This window comes from Macaca thibetana, chromosome 6, assembly GCF_024542745.1.
Source record: "Macaca thibetana thibetana isolate TM-01 chromosome 6, ASM2454274v1, whole genome shotgun sequence".
Taxonomy (NCBI): Eukaryota; Metazoa; Chordata; class Mammalia; order Primates; family Cercopithecidae; genus Macaca; species Macaca thibetana.
Window position 1 is genome coordinate 52,627,147 of NC_065583.1, and position 26,893 is coordinate 52,654,039.

The 26,893-nt window shown below is 38.9% G+C and overlaps 2 protein-coding genes across 3 annotated transcripts in view; both read right to left on the reverse strand.

Annotated features, from left to right (window-relative positions):
* The window catches only part of SLC27A6 (solute carrier family 27 member 6), a 62,475-nt gene extending 53,841 nt beyond the window's left edge, over positions 1 to 8,634 (reverse strand). The window contains exon 1 of one of the 2 annotated variants that reach the window (XM_050795756.1): positions 7,153 to 8,634. In XM_050795756.1, coding sequence (XP_050651713.1) covers positions 7,153 to 7,633 — 481 coding nt within the window. In that variant the 5' untranslated portion in view covers positions 7,634 to 8,634. The remainder of the gene's footprint in view (positions 1 to 7,152) is intronic. The other variant, XM_050795758.1, reaches the window with a different exon arrangement.
* Positions 1 to 26,893, reverse strand: part of ISOC1 (isochorismatase domain containing 1) — a 1,173,170-nt gene that overhangs the window by 132,929 nt on the left and 1,013,348 nt on the right. The window lies entirely within an intron of this gene.

The following is a 26,893-nucleotide window of genomic DNA, read 5'->3' on the forward strand; positions in this document are numbered from 1 at the left end:
CCTGGGAAGCACAAGGGGTCAGAGAATTCCCTTTCCCAGCCAAGGGGAGCTGTGACAGATGGTACCTGGAAACTCAGGACACTCCCACCCTAATACTACGCTTTTCCAACTATCTTAGAAAATGGCACACCAGGAAATTATATCCCGTGCCTGGCTTGGTGGGTCCCACGCCCATGGAGCCTTGCTCACTGCTAGCACAGCAGTCTGAGATTGAACTGCGAGGTGGCAGCAAGGCTGGAGGAGGGGTGTCCGCAACTGCTGAGGCTTCACTAAATAAACAAAGGGGCCGGGAAGCTCGAACTGGGTGGAGCCCACCTCAGCACAACCAGGCCTGCCTGCGTCTGTAGTCTCCACCTCTGGGGGCAGGGCATAGCTGAATAAAAGGCAGCAGACACTTCTGCAGACTTAAACATCCCTGTCTGACAGCTCTGAAGAGAGCAGTGGTTCTCCCAGCCGGGAGTTTAAGATCTGAGAACGGACAGACTGCCTCCTCAAGTATGTCCCTGACCCCCGAGTAGCCTAACTGGAAGACACCTCCCAGTAGGGGCTGACTGACATCTCATACAGCTGTGTGCCCCTCTGAGATGAAGCTTCCAGAGGAAGGATCAGGCAGCAACATTTGCTGTTCTGCAGCCTCTGCTGGTGATACCCAGGCAAACAGGGTCTGGAGTGGACCTCCAGCAAACTCCAACAGATCTGCAGCTAAGGGTCTTGACTGTTAGAAGGAAAACTAACAAACAGAAAGGAATAGCATCAACACTAACAAAAAGGATATCCACACAAAAAATGCCATTTGTAGGTCACCATCATCAAAGAACAAAGGTAGATAAAACCACAAAGATGGGGAGAAACCATAGAAGAAAAGCTGAAAATTCTAAAAATCAGAGCACCTCTTCTCTTTCAAAGGATCATAGCTCCTTGCCAGCAATGGAACAAAACTAGATGGAAAATGAATTTGATGAGTTGACAGAAGCAGGCTTCAGAAGACAGGTAATAACAAACTTCTCTGAGCTAAAGCAGGATGTTCAAACCCATCACAAAGAAGCCAAAAACCATGAAAAAATATTAAACAAATGGCTAACTAGAATGAACAGCATAGATATGACCTTAAATGACCTGATGGAGCTGAAAACCATGGCACAAGAACTACATGACACATGCATAAGCTTCAGTAGCCGATTCAATCAAGGATTGAAACGAATCAGAAAGGATATCAGTGATTGAAGATCAAATGAATGAAATTAAGCAATAAGAGAAGCTTAGAGAAAAAAAGAGCAAAAAGAAACAAAGTCTCCAAGAAATATGGGACTATGTGAAAACACCAAATCTGTTTGATTGTTGTATCTGAAAGTGATGGGAAGAATGGAACCAAGTTGGAAAACACTCTTCAGGATATTATCCAGGAGAACTTCCCAACCTAGCAAGGCAGGCCAACATTCAAATTCAGCAAATACAGAGAACTCCACAAAGATACTCCTCGAGAAGAGCAACCCCAAGACACATAATTGTCAGAATCACCAAAGTTGAAATGAAGGAAAAAAAGTTAAGGGCAGCCAGATAGAAAGGTCAAGTTACCCACAAAGGGAAGTCCATCAGACTAACAGCAGATCTTTCAGCACAAACTCTACAAGCCAGAAGAGAGTGGCAGCCAATATTCAACATTCTTAAAGAAAAAGAATTTTCAACCCAGAATTTCATTTCCAGCCAAACTAAGCTTCATAAGTGAAAGAGAAATAAAATCCTTTACAGACAAGCAAATGCTCAGGGATTTTGTCACCACAGGCCTACCTTACAAGAGCTCCTGAAGGAAGACTAAACATGGAAAGGAACAACTGGTACCAGCCACTGCAAAAACACACCAAATTGTAAAGACTATTGATGCTAGGAGGAAACTGCATCAACTAATGAGCAAAATAACCAGCTAAAATCATAATGACAGGATCAAACTCACACATAACAATATTAGCCTTAAATGTAAATGGGCTAAATTCCCCAAGTAAAAGACACAGACTGGCAAATTGAGTAAAGAGTCAAGACCCATCAGTGTGCTGTATTCAGGAGACCCATCTCACCTGCAGAGACACACATAGGCTCAAAATGAAGGGATGGAGGGAGATCTACCAATCAAATGGAAAACAAAACAAAACAAAAAGCAGGGGATGCAATCCTAGTCTCTGATAAAACAGACTTTAAAAAAACAAATATCAAAAGAGACAAAGAAGGCCCTTACAAAATGGTAAAGGGATCAATTCAACAAGAAGAGGTAACTATCCTAAATATATATGCACCCAATACAGGAGCACCCAGATTCATAAAGCAAGTCCTTAGAGACCTACAAAGAGACTTAGACTACCACACGATAATAATGGGAGACTTTAACACCCCACTGTCAATATTAGACAGATCAACGAGACAGAAAGTTAACAAGGCTATCCAGGACTTAAACTCAGCTCTGCACCAAGCAGACCTAATAGACAGCTACAGAACTCTCCACCCCAAATCAACAGAATATACATTCTTCTCAGCACCACATCACACTTATTCCAAAATTGACCGCATAGTTGGAAGTAAAGCACTCCTCAGGAAATGTAAAAGAAAAAAAATTATAACAAACTGTCTCTCAGACCACAGTGTAATCAAATTAGAACTCAGGATTAAGAAACTCACTCAAAACCGCACAACTACATGGAAACTGATCAACCTGCATCTGAATGACTACTGGGTAAATAATGAAATGAAGGCAGAAATAAAGATGTTCTTTGAAACCAATGAGAACAAAGACACAACATACCAGAATCTCTGGGATACATTTAAAGCAGTGTGTGGAGGGAAATTTTTAGCACTAAATGCCCACAGGACAAAGCAGGAAAGATCTAAAGTCACTACCCTAAGATCACAATTAAAAGAACTAGAGAAGCAAGAGCAAACACATTCAAAAGCTAACAGAAGGCAAGAAATAACTAAGATCAGAGCAGAACAGAAGGAGATAGAGACACAAAAAAAACGCTTCAAAAAATCAGTGAATCCAGGAGACGGTTTTTTGAAAAGATCAAAAACAAACAAACAAACAAAAAAAACAAAAAACCTGATAGACCACTAGCAAGACTAATAAGAAAACAGAGAAGAATCAAAGAGACGCAATAAAAAAATTATACAGTGGATATCACCACCGATCCCACGGAAATACAAACTACCATCAGAGAATACTATAAACACCTCTATGCAAATAAACTAGAAAATCTAGACAAAATGGATAAATTGCTGGAAACATACATCCTCCCAAGACTAAACCAGGAAGAAGTTGAATCTCTGAATAGAGCTACAACAGCCTCTGAAATTGATGCAATAATTAATAGCCTACCAACCAAAAAAAAAAAAAAAATGCAGGACAAGATGGGTTCACAACCAAATTCTACCAGAGGTACAAAAAGGAGTTGGTACCGTTCCTTCTGAAACTATTCCAATCAATAGAAAAAGATGAAATCCTCCCTAACTCATGAGGTCAGCATCATCCTCATACCAAAGCATGGCAGAGACAAAACAGAAAAAGAGAATTTTAGATCAATATCCCTGATGAACACCGATGCAAAAATCCTCAATAAAATACTGGCAAACCTTATCCAGCAGCACATCAAAAAGCTTATCCAACACGATCAAGTTGGCTTCATCCCTTGGATGTAAGGCTGGTTCAACACATGCAAAACAATAAACTTAATCCATCATATAAACAGAATCAAAGACAAAAAACACATGATTATCTCAATAGATGCAGAAAAGCCTTCAAAAAAATTAAACAGCCCTTCATGCTAAAAACTCTCAATAAATTTGGTATTGCTGGGATGTATCTCAAAATAATAAGAACTATTTATGACAAACCCACATCCAATATCATAGTGAATGGGCAAAAACTAGAAGCATTCCCTTTGAAAACCGGCACAAGACAGGGATGCCCCCTCTCACCACTCCTATTCAACGTAGTGTTGGAAATCCTGGCCAGGGCAATCAGGCAGGAGAAAGAAATAAAGGGTATTCAACTGGAAAAGAGGAAGTCAAATTGTCCCTGTTTGAAGATGACATGATTATATATTTAGAAAACCCCATCATCTCAGCCCAAAATCTCCTTAATCTGATAAGCAACCTAAGCAAAGTCTTAGGATACAAAATCAATGTGCAAAAATCACAAGCATTTCAATACACCAATAACAGACAGAGAGTCAAATCATGAGTGAACTCTCATTCACAATTGTTTCAAAGAGAATAAAACACCTAGGAATCCAACTAACAAGGGATGTGAAGGACCCCTTCAAGGAGAACCACAAACCACTGCTCAAGAAAAATAAAAGAGGACTCAAACAAATGGAAGAACATTCCATGCTCATGGGTAGGAAGAATCAGTATCATGAAAAGAATCACTATCGTGAAAGGTAATTTATAGATTCAATGCCATCCCATCAAGCTACCAATGACTTTCTTCACAAAATTGGAAAAAACTACTTTAAAGTTCACATGGAACCAAAAAAAAGCCCACATTGCCAAGACAATCCTAAGCAAAAAGAACAAAGCTGGAGGCATCACACTACCTGACTTCAAACTATACTACAGGGCTATAGCAACCAAAACAGCAAGATATTGGTACCAAAACAGAGAGATAGACCAATGGAACAAAACAGAGACCTCATACCACACATCTACAACCATCTGATCTTTGAAAAACCTGAAAAAAACAAGAAATGGGGAAAGGATTCCCTATTTAATTAATAGTGCTGGGAAAACTGGCTAGCCATATGTAGAAAGCTGAAACTGGATCTCTTCCTTACACCTTATACAAAAATTAACTCAAGATAGATTAAAGACTTAAACATTAGATCTAAAACCATAAAAACCCTAGAAGAAGACCTAGGCAATACCATTCAGGACATAGGCATGGGCAAGGACTTCAGAACTAAAACACCAAAAGCAATGGCAACAAAAGTCAAAATTGGCAAATGGGATCTAATTAAACTAGAGAGCTTCTGCACAGCAAAAGAAACTACCACTAGAGTGAACAGGCAACCTACAGAATGGGGGAAAATTTTTACAATCTACCCATCTGACAAACGGCTAATACCCAGAATCTACAAAGAACTTAAACAACTTTACAAGAAAAAATTCAAACAACCCCATCAAAAAGTGGGCAAAGGATATGATCAGACACTTCTCAAATAAAGACATGTATGCAACCAACAGGCACAAGAAAAATGCTCATCATCACTGGCCATCAGAGAAATGCAAATCAAAACCATAATGAGACAACCATCTCACACCAGTTAGAATGGCTGAAATGTCAGGAAACAGGTGCTGGAGAGGATGTGGAGAAATAGGAACGCTTTTACACTGTTGGTGGGACTGTAAACTAGTTCAGCCATTGTGGAAGACAGTGTGGTGATTCCTCAAGGATCTAGAACTAGAAATACCATTTGACCCAGCCATCCCATTACTGGGTATATACCCAAAGGATTCTAAATCGTGCTGCTATAAAGACACATGCACACGTATGTTTATTGTGGCACTATTCACAATAGCAAAGACTTGGAACCAACCCAAATGTCCATCAATGATAGACTGCATTAAAAAAATGTGGCACATGTACATCACGGAATACTATGTAGCCATAAAAAAGGATGAGTTCATGTCCTTTGTAGGGACATGGATGAAGCTGGAAACCATGATTCGAAGCAAACTATCACAAGGACAGAAAACCAAACACCGCATGTTCTCACTCATAGGTGGGAACTGAACAATGAGATCACTTGAACACAGGGTGGGGAGCATCACACACTGGGGCCTGTCATTGGGTTGGGGGCAGGGGGAGGGATAGCATTAGGAGGAATACCTAATGTAAATGACGAGTTAATGGGTGCAGCACACCAACATGACACATGTATACATATGTAATAAACCTGCATGTTGTGCACATGTACCCTAGAACTTAAAGTGTAATAATTAATAAATAAATACATAAATAAATATATAAATAAGAAAAAGTAAACATTTTTTACTTTATCAGACCACAAGTTGAACTGAAAAGAACTAGGAAGAGTGATAGCCTTGAAGGACTAACCCATCTTCCGTATACTGCCTAACTCATTTTTGTTTGATATATAAATACTATATGATAAAGGTTATTTGAAAAATTCTATACCTTAGAGATCACCAGTGTGTAAATATATTTTTCCATATTCTGTGAGTTTAAAAACTTTATACAAGATATTGGTATGTATCTATTAATCTAAAATACTTAAATATTTTCATTATGGTCCTTGCAATTGATCTTCCTCTTTCTGCACCTTCCTTCACCATTGAAGAAGAATCTGCATCAACCATTCAGATTACACCAAATAAGTATCATTTTTCATATTTCAATTCTATTTCATTAAGCAACCCATCTTCCTAGGTTCTTTACTAATTAGCCACTAAACCCCAGGCTTTTCTTTACAGTTCAGGGTAAATATGTGTAGCCTAAGATGTCCTAACTCCAAGGAAGGGGGAGGAGGAAGGGTAGAACTTCGTGAAAAAAAGAAAAAGATGCACGCATGGATCAGAAGAAGAAATAGAAAGGGTCCTAGAGTCTGCCAAGAGCCCACTTTCTGGCTCACAGGTGGGAGCACAGCCTTGCTAGGCAAGTCCTAGCTTGCAGACAGTATAAAATAGGAGCAGACATGAAGAAAGGAATTAATGTACTTTCCATTAAACATATCTCTTCTGCAAATGTAGTCATCGCTGATAATGTACAATTAGAGGTAGGTGTGTGTGTCACAATGAGGTCAGATAACTTTCCTATTCATCATTTTGTCAGAGCTGATAAAATTTAGAACTGACCAAGTTCTCTGTGTGTTCGTGCACTCACTGAAGGTACCAATAGCAGTGAAACTGTCCCTGTCTCAAAATGGTAGAAAGCAGAGATTTCATAAAAGTTTTCTGAAACTGCATGCCTGAAAGGAGGAGATAGGTGTTAAATCAGCATAGAATTGTAAAACTATTTTGTACTCTTAACATGCACACTTCATTCACCCAAAATATTAGTTATGAATTATCCTAAAGAAAAAAAAAAAAAAAGGTAGGAAAGCAGGTGGGTTGCCATTCTGTATAAGCAGACCACACCCCATACTCTACCTGCGCCCACCACTAGGGCTGTGGGCCCACAGGCGCGGATGCAATTCAGGAGGGAGTTGGAGCGAATGTTGGAGTTGAGAAAGGCCACCACGCAGCCCAGCTTGGCGAGGCCGAACCACACGTGAACGAAGTCCGGCTCATTGCTCATCAGTAGAGCCACGGTGTCCCCCTTTTTCAGAGAGGAATGGTTCAGGAAAACATGGGCCACTCTGCTACTCCTTTTGTCTACATCCTGATAGGTGTAGATGTCTCCCTCATAGATGATGAAAGGTTTCCGAGGTTGTCTTTTGGCATGACTCAAGAATTTATCCAGTACAGTCACCAGCTCCCCTCTCTTTTCGTACTTCTTCAGCCGAATTATAACAAGCACCACCTTCACCAGGAATAAGAAGTCATCCCAAAAGTAAGGGAACAGGAGTTTCTGCACGAAGTGCAGGACGACCATTCCAGCCCCTAGAACTGTTAGCCATGACAGAAGCATGGGGGCCACGGGACCAGAAGGCAGCTCTGATCTCAGCCCCACCAGCGTCCTTCTCTTCCAGGCACAGCTCTCCGCGGGGACCGCTGGTCCTCACTACTCAGGGCTTACACCTGAAGTTCTTGTCAGCTTTTCCGGGGCGGAATGGGGTGGGGAGGAATCCTGAGAAACAGAATCAGAGCGTTGCACTGAAAAGGTCGCCCCAAGTGGTGCTGAAGATTAATCTTGGGTCACTGGGCGGCTGGAGAGCAGGGAGCCTCCGACTCCTGCGAGAAACCAACACAGCCACCCTCAGGGGTCTCGGAATCTACGACCCCAGCGCTGCGCCCTCGCCTCCCAACCGCGACAGCGGCCCGTGCTCTGCGGGTTCTCCAGGACTTTCCAGCCCTCTTCTCTGTGAGGGCTGGGTCAGTCCTCCCTGATTCTGCGACCCTAAACAAACCTCACCACCCTCAGAAGAAGGTACAGGGACAGAAGCTTTTCTCCTCTCAGGTAGTCTTTCCCGTGATCTTGAGTTGGAGGCTGAATTCCAGCCGAGAAAAGCTGGGGTGATGATGACTGCGAAGCGCAGTGATTTAAAGTCTCTACGCACCAGAAACCGCGCAGGGGCTCAGGACCACGCCTCTGCCCGTGGCCGCAGGGCCAGCGAGTTCCAGGACTCCTGAGCGCTGCCCGCGTCCAGCCCCGCCCAACCCCGCCCAGTCCCTCGGATGCAACGGGTCCCCGAGAACTGCTCCTAGGTGACCCACACGCCCACTGGAAGGGGCTGCCCCTACCCCAGCCGCAGCTCGCACTCCGAGTGTCGTTAGGCTGGCCTAGTGTAGCTCTCCTCCGAATCGCGGCAGGAGTGTTGCCCCCCTCCTTCGGCCTCCAGGCTCAGTGCCAACCACTTCCACTGGAGTGCCGCAGCTGGAACTGCCTGGGCCCCTCCGCCAGCTCGTCCCTGGGCGCGCGTCTGGAGAAGTGTGTCGTGCCGACCTGCTCACACCCCAGGGAGGAGGCCCGCGACTGGCGTCTCTGGCGGGGAAGAATGTGACAGTCCCGTGGGGGGAAACCTAGGGATCTGGAAGGCTTGGGGTCACAGGAGAACCAGGGTTGCTAGAATTGGGCGGCGCGGGGGCCCTGGCGAGGCTGGTAAGGTAGAACAGTGTCGCACAAAAGGTCACCCATTGAACCAGTTAATAACTAGAGAATGGAAAGAAAAGAACAAACACCAAAAAACTGCAGAGAGAGAGAGAGAGAGAGAGAGCGGCAGGGAGGGAGGGAGGGAAGGAATATTTATGAACTGGACAGATCCAATAATTTTTGTAAGAAAGGCATATTTGGACACATCACAAAACTGTACTGTTCTTTACAAAAAGTATTTTTGGAAAACATATTGATAGATTGGTTTTTACATTTATATTAGAACTCTGTCGTTAGAGGGCCAAGACAGTGCATTTTACAAAATCTGGCAAAAATATTGATTGACAGCTTCAGTCGATATTCATATTTAAAAATAACACGAAGTTTATAATGCTATTTTCAATCCTTAAAAATAACAGGATTCCCCCCTCCCCGAGACAGATCATTTAAAGAATTATGTCTTCAAACTAAGGATTCTAAAGGGAGTGGGGAGAAGTAACAAGTTAGTGGAATGGATAACAAAATTTTATACGAAGATGAAATTGTACTAAAGGTAAAAAAACTAAAGAACATTTCATTACACGTATTTTTTCTAGCAGACACCATCATCCTAGCTGTCTGCTTTTAAGTGAATATAAATGGTTAATTGCATGTGTTAAAATAATTAAGGATGGCCTCAGCTTGTCAGGTGTTTCTCTCTTCTGCCTTATGTTCTGCAGATAGATTCTGGCTAACCTCAGATTCTGTAATAAAAGAAAAACTGATAATTCCAAAGACGAGCTCCAGTTTATTCATCTGAAAATGATTACTCTGAAGTAACAGTGAAGAGCTCTCTGAAAGCCAAAGGAACATAGGCTCTTAAAGCCCTTTTCTGTAAATGACAAAAAAATGCTTTCTAAATTTACTCAGAAGCTCTGATCTTTTCGATTCAGAAATATCTTTTTAATTAAAAAATAGTATCAAGTAGCTTATAACTTGCAATGTTAGTTTAAAACTTGAAAAACGTCTTTGACATTCTATTGTTTTCTCTTCTAGCTTTAGTCTACTTAAGTCACCTCCAAATAACATTTAAAGAACACAAAAGAATATGAAGCAGTTGGTCTCAGACTTTTGTAGTTTTAATGAGTCAAATCTGTCCTTCTACAGAGGAGATACAGAAAGATAGGCGTGGCATTTCTTTTATCTTGCTACATTTAAAACATTAAGCACACATTACAACACTGACCACCTACTGTTACCATTGTTTCATAAAGAGAGGATTTATTTCAACATTTTAAAGAAGGAAGGGAATGCCATTTATAATAGAGGACCACATTTTAAAATGAATAAAATTAAATTCACAAAAAAACTCATTTTGCTACACTTATTTTTCTTATCATGGACATTCTAATACCATCCTAAGGCATGAAACTAAATTTTTAGCAATTACAGATACAATGAATCTAGAATATATTCAGCACCATAAATGTGAGCTTGTTTGATTTATTAGGAAGAACTACAAGTAAGTATATGTTGGGCCAGAATTTGTACTAACCCAAACCAATTTTATGCCTGAAATCTCACCATGGAAGAGGTAATCAATGAAAAATCTTGGGACAGTTAACAGTATTGTGTATATACCTATATTAGCCCATGTATCTGTTTCTATTTTGTCCAGAAATTTTGCATTCACTTTCAAATGCTACCAAAGGCAGCTAAGTAAAATAAATACAATTTTTAGCTAGAATAATTAAGTATTTTGAAATGGGAGAAATACAGCGACAGTTAGTTGCAAGTGAGTAAATCTATTATTTCACTAAAATAAAGAGAAATAAACACATAGAAATAGTCTAGACATTCCTGCTAACATTACTTTTGAATAGGAATAGTGTGATATTTCTCTGGTTCTCCTTTAGAAAATATAAAGACTGTATGTTTTTCTTTAATGTAACTTGAAAATAAAAATATTGTGACTAAATGAAAATCAATGCCAAAAAAAGTTTATTTTTAATCTACATATGGTCTCCTCAACCCCTTCTTCATTTCTGATTTGACTTTCCTCTTTAACCCACTACCGACCACTGTTGCACCCTCAGCTCTGTAGAAGACAAATTGTTTAGTGAGTAGACCAAAGTAAGACTGAACAAATAGCAACATATGACAGACATGGAGCCCACAGGATTTTGCCACTCTAGCCTAAGCATTCTGACTCTGTGCTGTCAAATCACTTGTCTTCATGTCTTCTGATGCAATTCTATAGCAGTCATCATTTGGATTATGGGAGGTTTCAGTAAAAACCAAGAAATTTAGAAAGATGCCAAACAATGCTGGGTTGGTGGCTAAACATCATGATGAGTGCTTGAAATGGGCCAAGAAACTCTGACTATCTAGACTGCAGCTGGGTCTTGGGAAAGGGGATGGCAGTGAAGTGAGTGAGGGAGTTGGATGGCTCTGAAAATGAATGGGAGAATGCTGGATGTAGGAGTCATCCACTTTACAATTCTACCTGGGAATGGGGTCCTGCTCAGTTTTTAATTACTGCTTTTAGGATCTGATGATAACTTTGGTTTTCATGGGAAGTTTACTCTTCCTATAATCTAATGTTTATTTGTATTAATGAATAATCATTGTCCAGATTATTACTCAACACAAGGACTCATGAAGCAAACTGAACATTAAAAATAAGAGGCGTGCACGGAGCGTTGCTCACTGCTAGCACAGCAGTCTGAGATCTAACTGCAAGGCAGTAGCAAGGCTAGGGGAGGGGGGTCTGCCATTGCAGAGGCTTGAGTAGGTAAAAAAGTGGCAATGAAGCTCAAACTGGGTAGAGCCCACCGCAGCTCAAGGAAGCCTGCCTACCTCTGTAGACTCCACTTCTGGGGGCAGGGTATAGCTGAACAAAAGGCAGCAGACACTTCTGCAGACTTAAACATCCCTGTCTGACAGCTTTGAAGACAGCAGTGGTTCTCCCAGCATGCAGTTTGAGATATGATAACAGACAGACTACCTCCTCAAGTGGGTCCCTGACCCCTGAGTAGCCTAACTGGGAGTCACCTCCCAGTAGGGGCTGACTGACACCTCATATGCTGGGTGCCCCTCTGAGATGAAGCTTCCAGAGGAAGGATCAGGTGGCAACATTTGCCATTCTGCAATATTTGCTGTTCTGCAGCTTCTGCTGGTGATACCCAGGCAAACAGGGTCTGGAGTGGACCTCCAGCAAACTCCAACAGACCTGCAGCTGAGGGTCTTGACTGTTAGAAGGAAAACTAACAAACAGAAAGGACATCCACACCAAACCCCATCTGTACATCACCATCATCAAAGACCAAAGGTAGATAAAATCACAAAGATGGGGAGAAACCAGAGCAGAAAAGCTGAAAATTCTAAAAATCTAAAATCTAAAAAGAAGCACCTCTTCTCCTCCAAAGGAATGCAGCTCCTCACCAGCAACAGAACAAAGCTGGGTGGAGAATAACGTTAACAAGTCGAGAGAAGAAGGCTTCAGATGATTGGTAATAACAAACTTCTCTGAATTAAAGGAGGATGATTGAACCCATCACAAAGAAGCTAAAAACCTTGAAAAAAGATTAGACAAATGGCTAAGTAGAATAAATTGTAGAGAAGACCTTAAATGACCTGATGGAGCTGAAAACCATGGCATGAGAACTACATGACCCATGCACAAGCTTCAGTAGCCGATATGATCAAGTGGAAGAAAGGGTATCAGTGATTGAAGATCAAATGAATGAAATGAAGCCAGAAGAGAAGCTTAGAGAAAAAAAAGCAAAAAGAAATGAACAAAGCCTCCAAGAAATATGGGACTATGTGAAAACACCAAATCTACATCTGATAGGTGTACCTGAAAGTGACGGGGAGAATGGAACCAAGTTGGAAAACACTCTTCAGGATATTATCCAGAACTTCCCAACCTAGCAAGGCAGGCCAACATTCAAATTCAGCAAATACAGTGAACACCGCAAAGATACTCCTTGAGAAGAGCAACCCCAAGACACATAATTGTCAGATTCACCAAAGTTGACATGAAGGAAAAAATGTTAAGGGCTGTCAGAGAGAAAGGTCAGGTTTCCCACAAAGGGAAGCCCATGAGACTAACAGCAGATCTCTCAGCAGAAACTCTACAAGCCAGAAGAGAGTGGGGGCCAATATTCAACATTCTTAAAGAAAAGAATTTTCAACCCAGAATTTCATATCCAGCCAAACTAAGCTTCATAAGTGAAGGAGAAATAAAATCCTTTACAGACAAGCAAATGCTGAGAGCTTTTGTAACCACAGGCCTGCCTTACAAGAGCTCCTGAAGGAAGCACTAAACATGGAGAGGATCAACTGGTACCAGCCACTGCAAAAACATGCCAAATTGTAAAGATTATCAGTGCTAGGAAGAACCTGCATCAAGTAACGAGCAAAATAACTAGCTAATATTGTAATGACAGGATCAAATTCACACATAACAAAATTAACATTAAATGTAAATGGGCTAAATGCTCCAATTAAAAGATTGGCAAATTGGATACAGTCAAGACCCATCAGTGTGCTGTATTCAGGAGACCCATCTCACTTGCACAGACACACATAAGGCTCAAAATAAAGGGATGGAGAAAGACCTACCAAGTGGAAAAAAAAAAAAAAAAAAAAAAAAAAAAAAAAGCAGGGGTTGCATTCCTAAGTCTCTGATAAAACAAACTTTAAACCAACAAGGGTCAAGAGACAAGGCCATTACATAATGGTAAAGAGATCAATTCAACAAGAAGAGCTAACTATCCTAAATGTATATGCACCCAATACAGGAGCACCCAGATTCATAAAGGAAGTCCTTAGAGACCTACAAAGAGACTTAGACTCCCACACAATAATAATGGGAGACTTTAACACCCCACTGTCAATATTAGACAGATCAATGAGACAGAAAGTTAGCAAGGATATCCAGGACTTGAACTCTGCTCTGCACCAACTGGACCTAATAAACATCTACAGAACTTTCCACTCCAAATCAACAGAATATACATTCTCCTCAGCACCACATCACACTTATTCCAAAACTGACCACATAGTTGGAAGTAAAGCACTCCTCAGCAAATGTAAAAGAACAGAAATTATAACAAACTGTCTCCCAGACTACAATGCAATCAAACTAGAACTCAGGACTAAGAAACTCGATCAAACCGCTCAACTACATGGAAACTGAACAACCTGCTCCTGAATGACTACTGGGTACATAACGAAATGAAGGCAGAAATAAAGATGTTCTTTGAAACCAATGAGAACAAAGACACAACATACCAGAATCTCTGGGACACATTTAAAGCAGTGTATAGAGGGAAATTTTTAGCACTAAATGCCCACAAGAGAAAGCAGCAAAGATCTAAAAATGACACCCTAACATCACAATTAAAAGAACTAGAGAAGCAAGAGCAAACACATTCAAAAGCTAGCAGAAGGCAAGAAATAACTAAGATCAGAGCAGAACAGAATGAGATAGAGACACAAAAACCCTTCAAAAAATCAATGAATCCAGGAGCTGGTTTTTTGAAAAGATCAACAAAATTGATAGACAACTAGCAAGATTAATAAAGAAGAAAAGAAAAAAGATTCAAATAGATGCAATAAAAAAGGATAAAGTGGATATAACCACCAATCCCGCAGAAACATAAACTGCCATCAGAGAATACTATAAACACCTCTATGCAAATAAACTGGAAAATCTAGAAGAAATGGATAAATTCCTGGACACATATACCCTTCCAAGAGTGAACCAAGAAGAAGTTGAATCCCTGATTAGACCAATAACAGGCTCTGAAATTGAGGCAATAATTAATAGCCTACAAACCAAAAAGTGCAGGACAAGATGAATTCACAGCCGAATTCTACCAGAGATAGAAAGAGGAGCTGGTACCATTCCTTCTGAAACTATTCCAATCAATAGAAAAAGAAAGAATCCTCCCCAACTCATTTTATGAGGCCAACATCATCCTGATACCAAAGCCTGACAGAGACACAGCAAAAAAAGGGAATTTTAGACCAATATCCCTGATGATCATCGATGCAAAACTCCTCATTAAAATACTGGGAAACCGACTCCAGCAGCACATCAAAAAGCTTATCCACTACAATCAAGTTGCCTTCATCCCTGGGATGGAACGCTGGTTCAACATATGCAAATCAATAAATGTAATCAATCATATAAACAAAACCAATGAAAAATACCACATGATTATCTCAATAGATGCAGAAAAGGCCTTTGACAAAATTCAACAGCCCTTCATGCTAAAATCTCTCAATAAACTAGGTATTGATGGGACATATCTCAAAATAATAAGAGCTATTTATGACAAACCTCACAGCCAATATCATACTGAATGGGCAAAAACTGGAAGCATTCCCTTTGAAAACTGGCACAAGACAGGCATGCCCTCTCTCACCATTCCTATTCAATATAGTGTTGGAAATCCTGGTCAGGGCAATCAGGCACGAGAAAGAAATAAAGGGTATTCAATTAAGAAAAGAGGAAGTCAAATTGTCCCTGTTTGAAGATGACATGATAGTATATTTAGAAAACTCTCTCATCTCAGCCCAAAATCTCCTTAAGATGATAAGCAACTTCAGCAAAGTCTCAGGATACAAAATCAATGTTGAAAAATCACAAGCATTCCTACACACCAAGAACAGACAGAGAGCCAAATCATGAGTGAACTCCCATTCACAATTGTTTCAAAGAGAATAAAATACCTAGGAATCCAACTTACAAAGGATGTGAAGGACCTCTTCAAGGAGAACTACAAACCACTGCTAAATGAAATAAAAGAAGACACAAACAAATGGAACAACTTTCCATGCTCATGGATAGGAAGAATCAACATCATGAAAATGGCCATATTGCCCAAGGTAATTTATAGATTCAATGCCGTCCCATCAAGCTACCAATGACTTTCTTCACAAAATTGGAAAAAACTACTTTAAAGTTCATATGGAACCAAAAAAGAGCCCGAATTGCCAAGACAATCCTAAGCAAAAAGAACAAAGCTGGAGGCATCATGCTACCTGACTTCAAACTATACTACAAGGCTATTGTAACCAAAACAGCATGGTACTAGTACCAAAACAGAGACATAGACAAATCGAATGGAACCCAGACCTCAGAAATAATACCAGACATCTACAACCATCTGATCTTTGAAAAACCCGACAAAAACAAGAAATGGGGAAAGGATTCCCTATTTAATAAATGGTGTTGGGAAAACTGGCTAGCCATATGTAGAAAGCTGAAACTGGATCTCTTCCTTACACCTTATACAAAACTTAACTCAAGGTGGATTAAAGACTTAAATGTTAGACCTAAAACCATAAAAACCCTAGAAGAAAACCTAGGCAATACCATTCAGGACATAGGCATGGGCAAGGACTTCAGGACTAAAACACCAAAAGCAATGGCAACAAAAGCCAAAATCGACAAATGGGATCTAATTAAACTAAAGAGCTTCTGCACAACAAAAGAAACTACCATCAGAATGAACAGGCAACCTACAGAATGGGAGAAAATTTTTACAATCTACCCATCTGACAAACAGCTAATATCCAGAATCCACAAAGAACTTAAACAACTTTACAAGAAAAAATCAAACGACCCCATCAAAAAGTGGGCAAAGGATATGATCAGACACTTCTCAAAAGAAGACATTTATGCAGCCAACAGACACCTGAAAAATGCTAATCATCACTGGACATCAGAGAAATGCAAATCAAAACCACAATGAGATACCATCTCATACCAGTTAGAATGGCAATCATTAAAAAGTCATGAGTCAACAGATGCTGGAGAGGATGTAGAGAAATAGGAACACTTTTACACTGTTGGTGGGACTGTGAACTAGTTCAGCCATTGTGGAAGACAGTGTGGTGATTCCTCAAGGATCTAGAACTAGAAATACCATTTGACCCAGCCATCCCATTACTGGGTATATACCCAAAGGATTCTAAATCGTGCTGCTATAAAGACACATGCACACGTATGTTTATTGTGGCACTATTCACAATAGCAAAGACTTGGAACCAACCCAAATGTCCATCAATGATCAACTGGATTAAGAAAATGTGGCACATATACACCATGGAATTCTATGCAGCCATAAAAAAAGATGAGTTCATGTCCTTTTTGGAGACATGGATGAAGCTGGAAACCATGATTCGAAGCAAACTATCACAAGGACAGAAAACCAAACACTGCATGTTCTCAATCATAGGTGGGAATTGAACACAGGGTGGGGAACATCACATACTGGGGCCTGTCGTGGGGTTGGGGGATGGCGAAGGGATAGCATTAGGAGATATACCTAATGTAAATGTCGAGTTAAGGGGTGCAGCACACCAACATGGCACATGTATACGTATGTAACAAACCTGCACATTGTGCACATGTACCGTAGAACTTAAAGTACAATAAATAAAAAAAAAATAAGAGGTGTGCTGTTTGAGAATTGGGGGCTGTTAACATTACTACATGTCTGACACCTCAAACACTTCTTAAAATATAAAAATTTTATAGCACCAAATAAGTGGTCCTATAATGATAGACTTAAGAACAATTTCCAAACAAATGAAATATTTAACCATCACTTCTACCACGCATTACAAACTATGCCTAGAAATTTATGGCAGTCAGGACCCTGCCAAGAAGATATTTTACTTATGTATTTTATTCATTTTTTTTAAACAGCTGTCTTATGTCCAGATACTTCCAGTTATGACAATTCCCCTTTCTCGATGTTGACAAAATTTACTGTTTGGAAAAGATATTTATGTAAATAAATAAATGAGGACACTGAGTCCTCAAGCCAGCTTCCTTTCTATTTTATAAGCCACCTACATGGAGGAAGCTCATTTGATCATTAGTGAAGTAAATCAAAGAAACTCTCTGGCAACTGTTGTTAGGAATTAACAATGCTCCAGTGTTGCAGTGAGTCGTTCCATGTGCTCCCACTCTTGGATTTCTCAAAAGGTCTAAGATTTAGTCTCGAGGGTGTACGAGGGGAGAGTGGGAATTCTGAGATGTACAGTGGAAATCCCACCTGAATATATTCTGAAATTTTACAGCACTGAATTTTTTAAAAATGTTTTTTCAATGACTTGATTATAATAATTATCTTTCCCTGGGTAGGCAGTTGGTTTAGCACTGGTGGCCCAGGGCTGGCACCACTCTGCCAACTGGAGGTTTCCGCTTATGAATTCAAGGCAGCTGCTTCAGCTCTCGCTCTCTCCTGGCCATCAGGAAGGGAAAATGGGCCCAGGAAAGTCATAGCCAGTTGCTGTTTCTTTGTTTCAATTTTAATTTTTAACTTTTCATTAAATAAAAAATGTGAAATATACATAATGGTAGAAACAATAAAATATTGACCCACCCCCTCAACATGCTCATCACACAAGTTTAATGATTGTTAGTATTATATTCAAATTGTCGTATCCATTTATCTTTAGATATTTTAAATAAATTGCAGATGACATGGCATTTCTCCCCCAAAATATCTCAGGGTGCATCTCTGACAAAAAGACATTTTCCTACCTAATCACAATACCATGATGAATCCTGATAAAATTAATAATTCTTTAAAACCTTCTAATATTTAGTTCACATTTAATTTTTTTCATAATGTATTATAGAGTTTGTTTGCCTAAACTAGAATCAATTTCCTATCACAACCTCTTTATATTTGCCAGAGGTTTACTTGTTAGAACAGGTCACAGATCTTGTAGAGTGTCCCACCTTCTGCATTGGTCTGACTGCTTCTCCTTGCTCTCGTTTAATGTGTTACTCTGTCCCCTAATTACCCCTGAAATATGCTAAGTCTAATTACCATGTTTAATTTCATGTAAACTGATAATTATACTTACAGTCTTCATGAAACTCACGTTAAACGTTTTGGCAAGAATACTTCATAGGTGATGCTATGTACTTTATGTCATATTACATCAGGATAAACCTAATATCTGCTTGTTGTGAATTGGACAACACATTGCTATTGATGATGATACCTGACTACAGGTTTCAGGTGGTCACGTTTGATTACGTTTTTCCTCTTTCAGTGTGCTGCTGCACAAGTACCAGGAAGGGGTACTTGGACCCTCTGTGAATGTTCAGTTTTCTATCAATCTTTCACTCAATTATTTTAGTATCCTTTAGTGATTGCCCATTGATTGCCTGAATCAATTATTTCATAGAGTTGAAAAATGATCCTACTAGCTGACATTTATCTCCAAAAACAGCTTTATTTTATTAACAAGAATCATATGATTATTCTGAAATACAGTTCTTATAATAAAATGAGTGGAAGAGTCAATTCTTTCCTCAACAATCAACTTGCAAAGTGAAGACTTCCTGCAATACTTGTCTCTGTAATTGACAAGTGCTTTTTAATGTTGTTTTTACTATCATATTCTAAATATGTAAAACATTAAGTTTAAAAGATATATATCTTTTACACATACATATACACTCAGAAAATTTGGCTTTCATCTTAACCCTTTCACCCTTATTGCCAGTGCATTTATAGTGGTAATTTTTGCTTTCAGTTCACTCTTCCAATATTTCTTTCTGCAAATACAAGAAATACATACATATTTATATTTTTCCCTTTTTTATTTTACAAAACATAGCTTGCTGTATACAGTGATCTGCCGCTTGCCTTTTTCACTTAAAGGATCCTGGTGATCACAACCTATCATTATGCAGGCAGCCTCTTCATTTTAGATATGGTTGCATATACTTCACTGTGGGATAATATAATAACTTATTCAACTCCCTCCCTACTGACAGACATTTAGGCTTGCTTCCATTTTTTTGCCATTACAAATAGTGTTACAATTAATGAGTCTGTACATGTTACACACTTTTCTAGCTGTAACTTTAGGATAGCTTCTTAGAAACGGGATTGCTGAGTCAAAGGGTAAACATCTGTGAATTTTCTGGATCTTGACAATTTCCCCTTTGTATTGGTTGTACCATTGGCATGTACTGCATCGGTGTATGAGAATACTGGGCAAGTGAAAAAGAAGTCTCTAATAAGACTACATTTCAATAAGGAAAAGTAGGAAATACTAGGAAATACATAAGATGTTCTCACAAATATGTACAAGTTAACTAAAGTTATCTATTGTAAAGGTTTTTATTCTATATCCTAAGGCCATTGTTTAAGTATTTCATGCCTATAGAATGTAAATTTTGTTTTATTTGACATGAAATTATATAATTCAAAATCCATATCAGTTTTATGCTCCTTGCAGTACTAAATTTCCTGTTTATATTATATAGCGAATTAGGAAAACACATTTAAAGCAAAAGCTAAACTAAACAAATAGACCTTCTCAGAGATGAGAGATATGGTGAGCAATGTGGCCTCAAAATTCAGGCCACACACTTCAAAGAAAGTTGTTCTCCCAACTATTATAATAATGTATGTCCTGACTTGCTTTAGGAGGCACACACATTTTGGCTCCTTAAATCAATAAAGTTCATGAGCTGCCTTATATAATATCAAATGAAAACCTAATGGTTACACACAAGGAATGTCTGATGTTTTCAACAAGAAAAACTTGTCAACTCTTTACAATTAACTTCTGAACTCACAGAAAGATTCCAAAAGGCCTAATCTGGACTATCTTCAATCTGAAAATGTCATGAATAGAACTACAAATTTGACTTTTTTTGTTGTTGTTGTTGTTTTTTGGTTTTTGGTTTTTTTGGCTAATGAAAGACAGAAAAAGATGGAGAAAGCCTGCTACTCCATCACAGCTATAGGTCTCCAAGAAACAGTCAGTGACAGATCTTGTGGCCCTGTTCGAATAACCTGAAAACTGTAATAGACTTGTGATTTGCACCTATCTCTAAAAATTAGAGTATAAGGGACACATCTTCTATCAATAACATTTCAGAAGAAACTCAGGCTAGAGGACTTAATGGGAAGAGTAGAAGCACAGTTAGAACTGGCTGCTGTCATCTGGGCACATCATTGGTCAAAGGTGAGGTATCTGAGTGCCTCTTGAAACTCAGGACTATTTTTGAAAAGGTTCTAGAGAAATCCTAATTAATTCAGTCACATTTTACCAGAAAAGCTTATTTCTGGCATTCTACCTGTGCCTTGGCATGATACTGGTGAACTACTGGTGATATTAAGCATACAAAATCTGAGCTTCAGGGTCACCTGATGATGTCCACCTGACATAATGACTCATACTCGACAGAACATACCTATCTGACCAGGTGGACCAAATAATTTTCTGTGTCTGTTCTTGGCATCCAAGCATTCTAAGATCTGATCTCAGTGTACCTGCATATTGATCTTCCCACTCAGATTAAACAAGATTGCCCAATTCAACCTCCTGCTATGAATCATCACCAGCAATGTACACTCACATCTTCCCATCCTCTGTCTTCCAAGATTACACAAAACTAAGAATCCTAGTTTATATTCTTCTCTTAGCGAACCTCTTTCAAAAATTCCACATACTTATATAGATCTATGCAGTACCCACTTCCAAGCCAACAGTAAATGCAAAGAACACTGCAAGCTGAGGGGTACCTCTGGTGCTGTATTACCTAGCCTATCATTCACTTCTTTGGAACACATTTGCCACATTGTAATTCTCTCCAGGCATTTAGTTGGTAGGCTTTCTTCATTACAACAGCTTTTATTCCTCCCGTTATCATTGTGGCTATTTCAATAGCAGGCTAGGATTTTCAGAAGGTGCATGACAAATAAAAAGATACAAAACTAGGGCCATAGGCACAGCTTCTTCAGGTCCCACCATATCAGAAAGCCTAGGCAGTCATAAGCTACAGCTCTCATTTCTCCAATATTATTCTACTTGGACATTCCACTAAAGCAAAAAGAAGTTCTGTGGCTGATGCTCAGGGTCCAAGCTAATACAGCTAGGAAACATTTACCTAAAACTTATTTCCCCTTCTTCCCAAATTTGAACCCTGGCATTATCATCCCCTCCTATTTCTGGCCCACAGAATCTCCCCTACTTGCACCTCCCTCTTCATCAGCCTCAATATGAAGAGTAAAGAACTAGGAGATATGGCATGATAACCCTGTTCTAACATAACCACAATGGCCAGTTACATTATCATGGGGGGAATTGAAGGAATGTGGGTCTGTCTTTGGCATATTATAGTTCCTTGACTTCACTGAGCCAACCATCTTTCTTTAGCATAAAAGGACCTATTGGAAGATAAATGGAGCAATTTTACCTGGTATTTTAATTACTCTTAGTCCTCCTGGGAGAGAAATATCACTGCTGGGACCCATTTTTGGGATTTTCTACTAGACGTGCTGCAGGTGTCAACATCTGTAAATTGGAATATCCCAATCTTTCAACTTTTGCAGCTGGTCATCCCCCACTGACTTTCAGGCTTGATTGATGTTTAAATTACCACGGTGCCAAAGATCTATTTGAGGAATGACAAATGCGTCAGAATTTAATTCATGAAAAGATAATTTGCTGAACTATTGAGCACATTGTTAATGCTTTAGTTTTACTTTAGCATCTCTCTGTATTGCTACTCATAACTCAGGGCTGCCCTTGTATCTTTCAGAGGTAGTCAAACACTAAAATGGGTGTAAGACAATTAACTGGGCAGTGCTGCTACCAGAGGCAGGGAAGGGGTAGACTCAAATGCAGGACAGAAAGTTTAAGGGGCAGTCTACCCTTTGAATATAAAGCAGGAAGGAGAGCACAGAGACAAAGGTAGATGGTGGAGCAGAAGATGTAGAAGGTAGGGAACCCATTTAGCAAAATGGAAACTTTCCAAATATCCCATTTTTCATCACAGGCATGATGCTTCACATATTTTCTCATGTGGGAATAAGAGAAGGGTGAGATAAGTTTACAGATTATGTAGACTCATTGTGGAGGTAGGATAAGAAAGGGATTGACAAGTCTTCGCAAGGATTTTTTTTTCATCAAAACTTCTTAATTATTTAATAATGCATTTGAGGATTATTAGATGAGCTCAATAGGTTTTAGAAGATAGAATAAAGGGGTTGAAATAGACAAATTACTTCTTTACTATGATTTCTGATTTATTTAAAGCAACAGGTTTGAGGGTAATCTACCCACTTACTATTTCACTTGTTTCAGTAGTTTATTTTCTGCTTTTAGCAAAGCTGGAAGATTGTTTTCTGATGTGCTCTCATCATTCTGTCACCCAGGCTGGAGTACAGTGCCAAGATCTCAGCTCACTACCGCCTCTACTTCCCCGGGCTTAGGTGATCCTCCTACCTCAGCCTCCTGAATAGCTGGGACTACAGGCATGGACCACCATACCTGGCTAGTTTTTGTATTTTTTGTATTTTTGTAGAGATAGGGTTTTACCATGTTTCCCAGGCTGGTCTCAAACTCCCAGATTCAAGAGATGCACCCACCTCGGCCTCCCAAAGTGCTAGGATTACAAGCATGAGTCACTGCACCCAGCCCTGTTTGGCTTCTTTGCAGACCTGGATTGCAGAAGATTTTGCAGAAAAATTTACACTTTTTTACTAGATCGAAAATAGAGATTCATCAACATACACATACAGGAGTATCTACCACAGAGGCATTCACAGTAGTATATAGATTACTTTTGTTTGTCTGTTTGTTTTAAACTTATGACAAGGTAAATAAATCAGAATTAGCACATATAGGCATGTATGTATATTTTAATAGTTAATATCTAATAAGAAAGATTACTAACAAAATTTAAGTGTTCTTTACTAAATTTCATATAAATGTTCTATTTTTTAAATAACTTCATTGAGATGTTTTATATATACATTATAATAATATAAAAACTACACATATTGTAAGTGTATAGTTTTGATATATGTATATGCATATGAACCAATCACCACAATCAAGATAATGGATGTATCCATCACCTCCTGAAGTTTCCTCACTTTATAATCCCTCTCTGCCACATCTGTTCCACCCTGTTCCTAAGCAAATCCTGACAGTGCTTTCTGTCACTATAGATCAGTTTGCTTGTTCTAGATTTCCAGTTGAAGGAATCATATAACATGCATTCCTCTTTTTTATTTGGTCTGGCTTCTTTGGCTCAGCACATTTATTTTTAGATTCATCTATGTTGTAACTGTAGAAAGAGTTTATTTCTTTATGTTGATAAGTCATATTCCATTGAATGGATACACCATAATTTGTCTGTCTATTCACCTTTCAATGGGCATTTGAATCATTTCCCAGTTTGTCTATTACACATAAAGTTGCTATGGACAGACGCGGTGCCTCACGCCTGTAATTGCAGCACTTTGGGAGGCCAAGGCAGGCAGATCACTTGAGGTCAGGAGTTCGAGACCAGCCTGACCAACACGGTGAAACCCTGTCTCAACTAAAAATACAAAAATTAGTAGGACATGGTGGTGGGCACCTGTAATCCCAGCAACTTGGGAGACTGAGGCACGAGGATCCCTTGAACCCAGGAGGCAGAAGTTGTAGTGAGCCGAGATTGAGCCACTGCACTCCAGCCTGGGCGACAGAGTGAGACTCCATCTCAAAAATCAACAACAACCACACACTAAAAAATAAAGTTGCTATGAATATTACAGTACATATCTTTGCCTAGGCATGTGCCTTTGATTCACTTGGATAAATACCTGAGGGTAGAATGGCTGGGTTATAGGGTAAGGTTATATTTAACTTTTGAAGAAACTTCCAAAATGTTTTCCAAAGTGTTCAGTTTTTCAGTCCCACCATCAGTTCTAGGTGTTCCACTTCACCAACACTTGGAATGTTAATTCTTTTTCACTTGAGACATTCTAATATCTGTGTTGTAATATCTAGTTGAGCTATCAATTTTTGTTTTCCTAATGAGTAATAATCTTGAGCGACTTTTCAAGTGCATATTTACTATCATATATCCTCCTTGGTGAATGCTTGCTTAAATCATTGATCTATTTTTGTATTGGGTTTTTATGGTTTTCTTATTGAGTTTTGAGAGTCTTTGAAAATATATTGGATAATAGTGATTGGGGCTCAGAAAACAATACCCCAAAAGGAAGCCCTCAAAACAGCCTCAGAAGCAAAAGTTTTTCTTCGACCTTTCCCTTCCCTCCTGTCTCTTGCCTCCATTTTCCCCCAAGGCTAGCCATCGAAACTAGAATCTCTCTCTTCACGAAGGCAGTTTATAGGAACCAGAACTCCTTCACCTTACAGCCAGTCATAAAATCTAAAATTATTACTCTAATGTTCCCTTCATATTTCTGTGTAAGAACTGGCCATAAAGAAATTATCTGGCCTAACTTGTTTGACTGTAGAGCCTAAACCCCATTCCAGAGAAGGTCCTGTCCCATACCCTGAAGGAAGGAATGCTGCATAGAAAGGCCAAGAAAAATCTAGACAGACAGGATTGACTGGGTTTCCCCACTCAGTCCGTTAGCATTTCATCATACCTGTTTTGTCTAATCATATTTCCACATGGTTGTTCATACTTTGTTCAACCTAACTATAAAAATGAATAATTCCCCTGTATCTTTGGGCCTTCATTCTGAAGGCTCCTGTATATACACAGTAACTAGATTTGTATGCCTTTTGTTTTTTTCCTTAAGAGATGGAGTCTCGCTCTGCTGCCCAGGTTGAAGTAGAGTGGCACTAGTATAACTCACGGCAGCCCCAATTTCCTGAGCTCAAGCCATCCTCTCACCTCACCCTCCCCAGTAGCTGAGATTGCTGATGCAAATGACCACACCTGGCTAATACGCACCTTTTCTCCAGTTAATCTGCCTTTGCAAGTAGATTTTTCAGTGAATCTTCAGAGGGCCCTCCTTGGCCCCTAGAAAGTCCTTTATCAACATGTAATTTGCAAATATTTTCTCCAAGTCTGTGGCTTTAAAAAAAATTCTCTTATGATTGCCTTTCAAAGGACAGAAGTTCTTCATTTTAATTTTTATTTATTAAGTATTTTTTCTTTTATGTTTCATGCTTTTTATATCCTGTTTAAGAGGACTTTGTCTACAAAAATGTCACAGGTTTTCTCTTATGCTTTTTTCTAGAAGACTAATAGTTTTAGGTCTTACATTTTTATCTAGTATCCATTTTGAGTTAATTTTTATATGGCACAAGGTATGGATGTAACTTTTTTTGCATATGGATATCTAATTTGTTCAGCACCATTTGTTGCAAAGTCCTACATTCTACAAAGAATTTCTTTTGCAATTTTGTAAAAACTCAGTTGTTCATACATTTTTGGTTCTATCTTTGTGCCATTTCGTTCCATTGATCTGTCTGCCTGTACATCATTTTTTCAGTGTCCTCATTTCTCAAGCTTTCTAATAAGTCTTGAAATTAGGTATCATTAGTCATTCAATGTTAATTTTATTTTTTAAAGGTCTTTATGTGTGTGTGTGTCCTTTGCATTTGCATTTTCATTTTAGAATCATTTTGTCAATTTCTACCAAAAAAAAACCTAGAAAAATTTTTATTCAGAATGCATTTGATCTGTAAATCAATTATGGAAGAATTTACATCTTGCCAATGTTAATCTTCCAATCCAGGAACACAATATATCTCTCATTTATTCAGTTATCTTTAATTTCTATCAATAATTTTTATAGTTTTTAGTGTATTTGTATTTGGTCCAGGTTTTGTCAAAGTGATACATAAGTATTTCATATTCTTGATACTAATATAAGCAATGTTTTAAAAAATTCAATATTTGATTTTTCTTTGCTAGTAAAAAAAATAATTGATTTCTCTAAGTTATTCTTGTATCCTAGAACTGTTGCTAACCTTACTTATTAACTATATTAACTTTTTTGCACACTCCACAGGACTTTTTATGTACATGATCATGCCACTAATGAATAAGATTTACTCCTTCATTTCAAATTTGAATGCCTTTATTATTTCTGGTTTTCTTCTTAATGTGTTAGCAAAAGCTTCCAGTACAATGTTGAATAGAACTGATGAGAGTGGACACCCATGCCTTATTCCTGATATTAGGGAGATAGCATTCAATCTGTCACCATTAAGTGTAATGTTAAATGTAGATTTTTTAATAGGTACTTTGAATCATGTTGAGAAAGTTCTCATTAATATCTAGTTTGATGAGAGTTTTTATTTGGAACAGATGTTGGGTTTTATCAAGAGATTTTTTTTTCT